The sequence below is a fragment of the Grus americana genome, chromosome 3, assembly GCF_028858705.1.
Source record: "Grus americana isolate bGruAme1 chromosome 3, bGruAme1.mat, whole genome shotgun sequence".
NCBI classification, from domain to species: domain Eukaryota; kingdom Metazoa; phylum Chordata; class Aves; order Gruiformes; family Gruidae; genus Grus; species Grus americana.
In genome coordinates this window covers 97,412,741-97,424,285 of record NC_072854.1, presented here as the reverse complement: position 1 = coordinate 97,424,285, position 11,545 = coordinate 97,412,741, and the positions used below count along the sequence as shown (strand labels likewise).

At 41.5% G+C, this 11,545-nt stretch overlaps 1 protein-coding gene across 2 annotated transcripts; it reads right to left on the bottom strand.

Moving 5' to 3' along the window:
• Positions 1 to 2,717: 2,717 nt before the first annotated feature.
• LOC129204031 (endogenous retrovirus group K member 113 Gag polyprotein-like) lies at positions 2,718 to 10,612 on the bottom strand. Of its 2 annotated transcripts, none has more exons than XM_054819244.1 (2): positions 6,182 to 10,612; positions 2,718 to 5,031 (listed from the first exon to the last, which is right to left on the bottom strand). In XM_054819244.1, exon 1 carries the CDS (start codon positions 9,544 to 9,546, stop codon positions 8,224 to 8,226), a length of 1,323 nt encoding a protein of 440 aa, XP_054675219.1. In that variant the 5' UTR covers positions 9,547 to 10,612; the 3' UTR covers positions 2,718 to 5,031; positions 6,182 to 8,223. The 2 variants fall into 2 exon arrangements, with proteins under 2 accessions (XP_054675219.1, XP_054675218.1); XM_054819243.1 differs by having other exon boundaries at positions 2,718 to 5,650; positions 6,990 to 10,612.
• Between the last annotated feature and the right edge of the window lie 933 nt (positions 10,613 to 11,545).

Below are 11,545 nucleotides of genomic sequence, written 5' to 3'. Positions count from 1 at the left end.
CTTCAAAGAGGAAGAATTTGGGCAGATTAAATGTAGGGAAAATTTGTATTATTTCCCTGGCTTTAATTGTTTTCTGAAAGTGTTTCCTCCTAAACTCAAGAGCTGCTGAGTTTAAAAAATAAATAGATATACTTACATAAGCAGGGTTCAGTGGTGGCCTTTTCCACATTGCTTTAGGCCCCTGAATGGGTTTTGTATATATTTTTATGTTCTGTTATCAAAAAAAATCAATTTTTTCTCAAGAAGTGGACATTTATAGTAAAACATCTTTCTAGGTAGACCTATGGGCGCACACAGTGAGTTAGGGACAAAATGTCAGCTCAACTGAAATAAAATTTTCAGTTAACAAAAGTAAAATCCAAGTGTGAATTCCAAATTTGCTAAACAAAAAACTTGAATTCTGTCTGTGGTTTCTGAGTACTTTATATTTTCCTAACTATTTAGCTTTTATACTACTCAAAATAAATGTTCATCATTAAACACTGCAGACTCTATCAATCAGATTTTTTTTCATAACCTTCAATCAGAATGACTGGAATGGGTATCATTTAACTGGAGGGAGTAACCTGTTTCAGCAACATGGGTTGTATTGCTGATATCTTCCCATTGCTGCAAGGTGTGAAGGCTGGAAAGTTCAAGTATTTCCCATAGGGCAGGTACTGTCTGCATAAATCAAGATAAAATAGCAGTTGAATATATTGGGCTATCCAAGGTGCAAAGGAAGAAAAAAATTATTAACATTTTAAACATATCTCCTATGAAAAAATCCCTTTTACTTTTCCCTAACTTGTCTAATAAATTATTTTAAATACATGTCTTTGTGGCATGAAAGTATTTGCGTATTTCTGTAAACTCATGTTTTAAAGGCATTAATCAAAAACATGCAAAAGAGATGGTATTCTTAGCAGTGCGGAAAGAAATATGACAAAGGATTTGCTCTGCAAAATCCTCTGCTTATTATTGGCAAATGTATGTTCTGATGAAGCCATGAAACACTTTTTGATTGTTTTACTAGATCAGTGACTCGGACAAGAATTTCACGCTCCACTAAATCTGATTTTGTACACTGAATATTGGCCATAAAATTTTAAAAAAGAGCTTTGTCCTCCTCTCTTTTGTTTCTTGGTTGTTGCTGTTCTTTGGAAAGTACCAGTAAAAGTTGCTTATTTTCAGAAGGAAAAGCATATTGCATCTTTTGCACTGAGAATTTCTTCCCGCATATTTGTAATATTTGAGCTGAATAAATGTTAGCAAGAGGAAAAAAAAACCAAAACCAAATAACCAGTTCTTAAATGGTATGGCTAGGTTTATAAACTTACGGAACAAACAGACTGAAGGATTCTTCCCACTCTTCTAATTTATGCAAAGGAGCTTCTGGCTACATCAGATCCCTGGAAAATTTCCATCCAAGAGATCAGATGTGTCTCCGAGACGTACTGTGCCAGGTTTGCACCTTTGGTAAAAATGGTGCCGTGTTGCCTTGAATCCTCTTTGAAGGTTAGGCACTCTGTGATCTTCAGTTAGTCAGAATTCCTCAATGGCCCAATACCTGATGTAACGCCTTATTGTTATGCAGGTACGCTGTAGTCACCATTTGCAAACAAAAAGCAAGGGAAAAAAGTATGGTTACTGCTATCTAATGTTAGCAACGTAACTGTCAGGTTTAAATACAGATTTTGAAAAATGTTCAGCTACCTACACTTCAGAATAAACTCTGGTTTATCCAGCCTAAAGGTTTCGAGTTGCTTATACAACCTAATGACTGGGATTCAGTCGTTAGGTTAAAACTCTCATTCCAGACACTGTTCTCATTAAGCACAAAAGTAGGGAAAAGGACTTTTTTTCATGGCATGAAAAAAGAGGAATTCTGTTAGTAAAAAGTCAGTTTCTCAGCACAAAAGGCAGAATTTTGTACAATGCAGAAAATGCTTAATGATGTCGTGGTTGTAAATTACAACAAACCTGGATTCTTCCATATTTATGAACAATAAAACTTCTTTTTGCCCCACAGTGAAGAGGATAAAAGGACTACTTTTTCCCATTAAAGACTATTATGTAAGCAGGTTGAACATCCCAAGAGGTTCTTAACAAACCTATCCAGATTGATGATGTTGATTTGAAATGAAAATCGGAGAAGTTCCAGAGAATCAGGAGAATGATCTGCCACTGTTGTAAGTGATAAGACAGGTGATATGGGAAATTAAATGTAAGACAAGTGGTTTGGAAAATTAAATATAAGACAGCTGTTTAGGCACAGAGCCTCAAGAAAGTAACAGGTCAACTAATGAAGGACTTCAATAGACAATTAAATGCTGAGAATACAGTTAATGTTAACCAGCATGATTTCATAGAAATTAGGTCTTGTCAAACGAATTTGATACTGTTCTGAAGGACTACCAGTCAGGCTGAAAAAGGTGGCAGCTGTGTGGGCATGCTTTGGTAAGGCATTTGACTTAGTGACACCGATTCAGAAATGATTGCTCTTCAACAACAGTAAATTCAGTATTAACTAGTAATACTCAAAATGTATTTGCTAGGAATAGCTAGCAAAATAAAACATAATCTAATGAGGTTATATAGAGATCATTCTCAGCTTAGTACTTTACTTAAAACCTAAAGGAATAGTCGCTGTCTGACTTCATGAGAAAAATCATGGAGCAGTAAGTGATGGAAATGGTTCACTTACACGGTGTATGACAGGCACGGACTCGGTAGGGTGCAAGTACAGAATCAACTTTATTACAGAATTTCCTGATTATATAGTATTTCTTGCTAAAAGGGGAGGCCCTTTTATTCCCCAATCATCACCTGATTCGTGTTCCCCGCATGATTTGCTATTTGTTTTTCTCTCCCTCCTGGCAGGCGCCTGGCTGTCGTCTCCTCTCAGTTCCTTATCTCCCAGATTCGGCCAGTCACGTGTTATTTACGAGCTACTGAAACATGCAAGGCCTGTTCTGTGCATATCTTTGCTTTGAACCGCTGTTCTTTGCTGCTTCAGCGCACAGGTTGAAGTTGCACGTTTCCCATGTCATCTTTATTAGCTAAAGCGTTGTTCTCCACATCTCCCCCTTTTTTGTTTATGACAACCCCGTTGAGCAACAGTGTGGCCATAACACGTGCTTCTGCCTTCTGCACTTGTCGGATAGCTGACCATAGGATCTGTAAAAACACCAAGAACAAGAAAAACGACGCAGTGCCTATGCCAATAAAAACCCACATTCGAAGATTTAAACCACTAAACCAAGTTTTCAGATTTAGCCATGATAGGTCATTTTTTAATGTGTCGAATACACTTTGACTCGTTAGTTCCTGTGATTTTTTAACATGGTCCCTCAATTGATCATGTAAAGATTGAATATTATGTTGAAGAGATAAATCAAATGCCCACTGTAAAAGTTGTTTCACAAAATTCCAATCATGCTGAGTGTCATTCCATAGAAGAGGCGTGACACACAAGGCCTTATGTTTATGTTCCCAGTCACACTGCAAATTCACTCGGGTTTTTAGTGCTTCCTGCCAATCTCCCAGCCACATCACTGTAGCTTCTAAAGCTTGTAGTTGAGATAAGACCTCTTCGTCACTTTTTCTTGAATTTGGAACTCCTCAGTTATGCTTGTCAGAGCTTCTCCGACCATATGTGCAGTTTTAACAGATTGCGTAAGGGATCTATACTGTAGCAGTATAGGCTAAGATAATAACTGCAGAAATTATTGCAAATATCAACCCTCCCAAAAACCGCTTAGCTCTTTTTCTGCTTTCTCCTACTTCTTGTTCTAAGATTCTAGCAAATCGGGTCAAACCATCTTCACCTTCCCACGGTCTTGTTAGGTTCACTGGTAACCATAACTCAGCATGCCATCGAAGAGGAAAACGATAAGACTTATTTTGTAAATCGCTAAAAGTTACACAACTCCTAGAGTCTGGTGAAGACAGGGTAATACAAAAAGATCCATTACATGATAGAATAGTAGCATTGGAGGTTAGAGCAAAAAGATAAGGATGGGTTGCGCAGAACCATGATTTCTGCTTCAGACAAAAGCATTACATTAGCCTTAGTTGCATTCTCCATCATTAGTACTTGATATAATTGTCGCTTAAAAAAGGGAAGGCCCATCTGCCAAATATTTGAATGGGCCAGGGAAAAAGATAAATCTGATGTGTTAAAACTATCATTACAATACATCTGCAAAATGGGACCCGCCGAGCCTCCATCATGCCACACCAAAGAATGGTTAGCTTTGGAAAATGCAAGGGCTGTAACATTACTCCTCGGATCCCAAAAAGTTCCATGCGGGCCCCAGTCAATAATTCCCCCATATGTTGTAGCCTGTCTGTGAGGTTGCTTTCCTCGACAAGGTTTCCATCCAAGCTGAGCTATAGATCTATATAATCTAATTTATGCATGATACACTGTGGAGAACTTGGAGCATGTTCTTGATACTTAGAACTATTACTGAGCAATTCCAACGATGCTAATCCTGGGAGTGTAACAATAGTAAGATTACTTCCCTTGGTATCCCTTAAAGCTATTAAGTGTTGTTGTTGCTTAATCCATACACAATCAGTTGTGGCGTTATCTGTGGTTATGCATATTGGAGGAAAGTCTGTGACAAATTCAGTATTATTACCTTTAAATGAATCATTACCATTATTTGGAGGAGGGGGCACCCAAACACCTCCCGTCCGTTGAGTATCATTATTACTGAGAGGTGGTGTAGCGTCCCACCACGTTAAAGGTCAAAACATGGGAGGATCCAGAATGCGAGCCCAATAAACATGTTGCACCATTGTGCACTGGATCAGCATCAGCATCACTATTCCACCTCCCCCTAACAGTGCCCTATTCCTGCATAGCAGAATATTGCATACAAAAATAATTAATAGCAACTCTATAAGCCACCATATCTTAATTGTGAGGTTGATCAATCCCAGATGCAACATCATCTTGGTGTTTCTTATCATCCTGTTCATCTTTAGTATGCATTTTCACTTGCGCTGGCTTTACATTCCTTGCAGGGATCCAATAGGGACCTGAAGGAAGAGAAACACAAGCACATCCCTTCCCCAGGTAGGCAAGGGAACCGGTCCTTCCCATTGACCAGATTCCAAATTTTTATAAAACACCTGAGGCTTCACGGTAGAGGATTCCTCAGTTCTAAAATGTCTATCTACTGCAGAACTATATTGCTTAGATCCAGATAGATTACGAAAATTTAAAACATAAGTAGCTTTGTCTAGTATTTCCTGTGGTGTTGTCCCTACTGGATTCCCCCTTTTTTGTTTATCAATAATAGATTTCAAAGAATGGTGGGCATGTTCTATTATTGCTTGACCAGTAGGGGAAGGCGGAATTCCAGTAATATGTTCAACTCCCCAATCCTGTAAGAGTAACAGAAAACGTCGAGAAACATAAGCTGGGCCATTGTCATTTTAACTTTCCGTGGGACCCCCATGGTCACAAAACATCTTAAAAAATGCTTTACAACATCTCTGGCACGTTCTCCAGAATGGGCAGTGGCTACCAGAAAACCAGAGAAGGTGTCAATAGAAACATGAACATACTTAAGGCGTCCAAAAGAAGAAATATGTGTGACATCTGATTGCCACAAATCATTAGCGTATAAACCTCTGGGATTAGTCCCTGGCAAAACTGGCAAAGGAGACAGGCGCTGACAATCCGAGCATGCTCAAATTATATCTTGAGCTTGTTCGGTAGTTAAAGAGAAGTGCTTTTGTAATGAATGTGTGTTTTGGTGGAAAAATTAATGAGCTAATTTTGCCTGATCAGAACGTCAAGGAAAAACTGCAGCCATTGTAAATTGGTCTGCTATTGTATTACCTTTGGCAAGGGGTCCTGGTAAGTTAGTGTGAGAGCGAATATGGACAATGAAATAAGAATGCTGTCTTATTTTTAAAAGCTGGGCCAGCTTTTAATAATAATATATCAATAAATCAAACAACTGTTTGTTGCCTACCTCTCGCATAAAAGCAGATTCTAAGTGCTGAACAATACCTGTAACATATGCAGAATCTGCAACAATATTAAGAGGTTCCTTAGAAAATAACTCAAAGGCACGGACCATTGCAGCTAACTCTACAATCTGCGTCGATCCAGATAAGTGAGAAACATCTGAGGCCCACTCCTCGCAGTTTGCGTGACGCCATACAACTGCAGCCTTACCTGTTTTGCCAGAACCATCGATAAATACAGTACGAGCATTTTGTAGAGAACAGAACTCAACAAAGACCGTGATTGGAGAGGTAAACAGTGTAGAGAACCTAATAAAAGATGGCGTGGCAAAGAATACAAACCAACATTAGTATAATCAGCCAATGCAGCCTGAAAAGTCAAACTATTACACAATACAACATGAAATTTTTCTTTGGTTAATGGTAGATGAAGGAAGGTAGGATCTTGTCCTATTAATTGTTGACATTTCAAATGACCTTGTGAAAGAAGGCCAGCAATCATTTCTGGGGCAGTGGTCAACATTTTTGCAAAAGAATGTGGCAAAAATAACCACTCTAAAATGTGTAAAGCATGCTCTTCCTTCTGCACCTGCACGTCCCACTGACCTAGGAGAGCATATGGTTGAAAGATAAATGATAAACAATCGAACTGGCAATTGTAGAGAAATTTGATGAGCAAACGTAAAATTAATTTTATCTATCACTGTCTGCAGCGCCAATTGGGCTGCTTTTGTCAATTGTCTAGGAGAAGTTAGTTCAGGATTGCCCTTCAACAATGAAAACACGGGGGTTAGTTTGTGTGTCGTTATTCCCAACAGTGGTCAAAGCCAGTCAATTGTCCCCAACAACTTCTGTAAGTCATTTAGAGTACTCACTGTAGTAGCAAGTCATACAGATTGTGGTTATACGTACGAATCAAGAGGTTTCAAGCTGAGATACTTCCATGGAGGAAGTGACTGTACCTTTTCCGTCGCAATTTGGAGACCATATTGAAGCTCAGCTACTACACTGTCAAAAACTCGGGAAAGAGATGATTCAGTTTCCACAGCCAACAAAATATCGTCCATGTAATGATATAACATGATTACATTATATGTTTTGCGAATATTTGACAAGGCCTCACTAACAACAATTTGACATATAGTTGGGCTATTTTTCATTCCTTGCAGTAAAACCACCCAATGAAAACGTTGCATGGGTCTATCATTATTAATCACAGGAACCGAAAAGGCAAAATGAACACAATCTTCAGGATGTAAATGAATGGTAAAAAAGCAATCTTTTAAGTCAATAACCTTCAAATGCCAATTGTCTGGAATCATAGTGGGATTAGGAGTTCCTGGTTGCAAGGCCCCCCTAGGTGCCATCACTGCATTAATAGCCCGGAGGTCCTGCAACAATCTCCATTTGCCAGATTTTTTAGGAATATCAAATATAGGAGTATTCCAAGGGCTCGTGGAGGGAACAATATGGCCTAATTGTAGCTGCTCTTACACCAATTCATGAACCCTTTCTAGCTGCTCACCTTTCAAAGGCCACTGATCTACCCATACTGGCTTATCTGTTAACCAAGTCAGTTTGAGTCACGGCTGAATGTCAGTGGCCCATGTTAAAAATGTGTTGTTATTGTCATGTTCCATTGTTGCAAGAGATCGCAACCCCATAAAGTACATGACACAGTTAAAACATATGGGTTTAAAACCGCTTGTTTGTTTTCAGGACCTTCCACAATCAAGGAATGCATACTCTGCCAAGGTATTTGTGTCCCTCCAATTCCAGTAACAGCAGCAAATGCCTGTACTAAGGGCCATTCCTGTGGCCAGTCTGATCGTTGGATAACAGAAACGTCCGCTCCGGTGTCCACTAGGCCAGTGAACACCCGACCGTTTATTCTACAAGTCAACATTGGTTGTCCCGTGGTAATCTTCTATGTCCAAAAAATGCGAGGCAGACCTGTACTACCAAACCCAGAGGACACCCTTTCGCCAACACGGGCGGAACTTTCAGTTTGAATTTGTGTGTTGGGCAGCAAAAGCAATTGTGCAATTCGCTCTCCAATAGGTATAGTACAAGGTGGCGTAGGGGTCCAAACCATAATTTTTATTTCCCCAGTATAACTGGAATCTATGACCCCAGGCAAAACAAATGAACCTGCTCTGGAAGTGGAGGAACGACCAAGCAATAAGGCACATAAACCCTTAGGCAAAGGTCCATACACTCCTGTAGGCACTAGATGTACTGACTGATCTCGAATTACTGTGGATTGACTGGTGGCCAGGTCCAGCCCGGTGCTGCCTGCTGTGGCTGGTCTGAGAGACCTGACTGTAGTGGGTTGCCAGTGTTCGTCTCACTTATTTGTGCCGGCCATGTCAAGGACTGTGCTGGCGGGGGCTGGGTCCTGTTGTGTATTCTCGGGGCGCCAGACCTCGCACCCCTCCTCCCGTTTCCCGAGGTATTCTTAGGGAGCGGATTGCCCTGTTTGTCAAACTTAGAACGACATTGATTACCCCAATGGTATCCCTTTTGACAACGAGGGCATAATTGAGCAGGTTGTCTTCCCTCTCCTCCTTGTCCTCGTCCTCTTCTTCTTGCTTTTGGACAACCTTTCTTCACATGCCCTTCCTGACCACAGGAGAAACATTTAGTAGCAGCTCGGTCAACTGCCAACTGTTGAGCTAAGGCAGTGGCTAGCATATCCGCTTTATGTTGCTCAGAGCCCATGTTTTGGCATGCTCTAATAAGATCATTCAAAGTTTTTGCTTGATTACGAATAGGATCAATGGCTCTCCTGCAGTCCGTGTTTGCATTCTCAATAGCAAGCTGAAACAATAACAATTCTGCTGCTTCGGAAGACTCTACCTGTCTTTGTATAGCAGTTTGTAAACGATCCAAAAATTGTACATATAGCTCCTGAGGTCCCTGACGAATGGAAGCAAATGATGACTCCCACTTACCGAAATCCGGCACCCGTCGGAGTGCTCTCAAGGCTAACCCTGCAGCTTGGGTAAAAACATTCCGTGACAATCCAGCCTTTGCTGCCCCCGTAGCATAATTCCCTTCTCCCATTAATTTGTCAAGACCAATAGCAGTTCCCGCTGTCAAATTGTCCATCACCTGAGCTTGCACCAGCTCACGGTATTCTGAAAACCACACAGAGTACTGTGCTGTAGACAACACAAGACGTAGGATGGATTTCCAATCTAAGGGTGTCAATACGTAAGATTCTCCTATAGCCTGTAACAAATTCATTGTGAATGATGCCTGCAATCCATATTCCTTTATCGATTTGCGCACCTCCTTTATCACATCATATGGTAAATGAGTGTATTTGGGGGGTCTATTCAGTCGATACAACACAGGCATGTCTTGAAGAAGTGATATGTCCCCTCTTTTTAGTGCCTCTGTCTGGCACTCGTCAAGCAGTCCACCCGAGATTTTAGAGTGAACAGTTCCTTGTAATTGGTAACTCGGAGGGGGAGGCGCAAAAGGGGGCGGGTGCATCAAAGATATCCATGAAAGAGTCTTTTGTCTCTGTTGTTGCAAAATCTCTTCTGCCGTGGGGGCAGAAGCAGCCATTGCTTTTACAGGACTAAGCAGGGGATATAAATCCAGCTCTCATTCAGGATCAACAGGACCCGGATCAAAAGGATCCCCAGGGTCTGCTCCGCCCTCCGACAACGGAGGTTCAGCCGCCACCTCAGCATTGTCTGGCTCCAGCTCAGGATCTATTAATTCAAACGAACAAGATTCTTTTCTCGTATTTGTCTCAGCGGGTGGTAATACGGAGTCATTCACTTTCTGCAATACCTGTTCAGCAGGTACCAGAGTCCTGAGAGCAGTATAAACCACACGCCAGGTAATCAATATACCATCGGGGAGCTCCAACTGCAAAAGCTGCTTAGTTTGCAGCTCCTCTCCAACCTTCTGCCATTGAGTGAGATCATATGAGCCTTTAACAGGGAACCATGGGCAACAGTCCCGAATCCATACAAGCAACCTCACCAACTGCAGCGGAGCGACCTTAAAACCTTGCTCTTGTTAAATACGTTGTAAATTCTCTGTATGCAACTTCTGTTCTCTAGTTGCTGACTGTCCCATAATGTAAAAACAACAGTCTAAAAGACTTCCCTGCGGCTGCTCACCTGTGCCGTCCAGTGACCGGTGATGAATGTGAGCGCTCGATGCAATTTCCTCTGTCCAGCTACGCAGCGGTACACTACCAGTAATTATCGTTGCTGCTTTTCCTTCTTCTATTTTTCAAGTCCCGGTTCGGGTGCCATTTGTGGTGTAAGACAGGCACGGACTCAGTAGGGTGCAAGTACAGAATCAACTTTATTACAGAATTTCCTGATTATATAGTATTTCTTGCTAAAAGGGGAGGCCCTTTTATTCCCCAATCATCACCCGATTCGTGTTCCCCGCATGATTTGCTATTTGTTTTTCTCTTCCTCCTGGCAGGCGCCTGGCTGTCGTCTCCTCTCAGTTCCTTATCTCCCAGATTCGGCCAGTCACGTGTTATTTACGAGCTACTGAAACATGCAAGGCCTGTTCTGTGCATATCTTTGCTTTGAACCGCTGTTCTTGGCTGCTTCAGCGCACAGGTCGAAGTTGCATGTTTCCCATGTCGTCTTTATTAGCTAAAGCGTTGCTCTCCACACACTTAGAGAAAATTATTTCAATCATGTTGTTTGCTGGTACAACCGCCAAGTTATTTCAGCACATGTAAATTCAGGTGTGTTGGAATGAGTGGGCACTGCTCAAGAGGACTTTCTTGGACAGGGAACCTCCCCGGAGATGCAGAGTTACCTCTGTGGGACCTGCCTGTGAACATCCTCTGTGTGGGTCAGGGCAGCGCTGTGTGATGGGGAGGGAGATTTTGCTGGTGCTGAGAACACCATGGTGTGTTGTGATCAGCTTGATGTGTGCATGTATTAGCTCCTGTGTCTTTGCTTAGAGAGTGTGTGAGGACAATGCTATGCCATATCCATCCCCACTTTTCCATTTAAATCCTTCTTCCACATGCTTCTTATTTAATGAACATTAGCATCCAGTTTTACTGAGTAGCCCCAAAAATTCATGGAGGAAAGGAAAGGGCAGAGCAGGACTCAGGGGAATATATACAAGTTTGAAATAATTTTGATTAATCAAATAAATAAGCTTAGCCTGATCTTTGTACATTGAAGAGTGGTTGTTCTGTTTGAGGCAATAGACTGTGTCTCAAAGTGTGAGGCTGTCATGTGAACCCAGTCTGATATCTGTGAGGGAATCAGTCTGTCACTAAGAGCTGAGAAACCCTCTGAGATAGGTAGCAAGAAGGATATATTAAAAATATTTCCCTCAACATGTATTTGGCTTCTGAGTCCTGACCCGCAGCATCCTTTTGTGCTGGCACAAGTGTTTACATAGCTGCTCGATGAACCAGATGGGTGTATCGGTCTGGGATAGTTTTAAGCCAGATCATCCCCCCAGTGCTTTACGCTGCACAACCACACCAACGTTAGTGCCAACACAAAGTGATGACAAGGAGTGGGCCTGTGCAGAAATGGGAAGCGAAGAGACTGATGGTGGCTAGATG

Bases quoted from the DNA above. Each gene is read 5' to 3' on its own strand.
- LOC129204031 (XM_054819244.1), bottom strand. From the start codon at position 9,546: ATGGCTGCTTCTGCCCCCACGGCAGAAGAGATTTTGCAACAACAGAGA.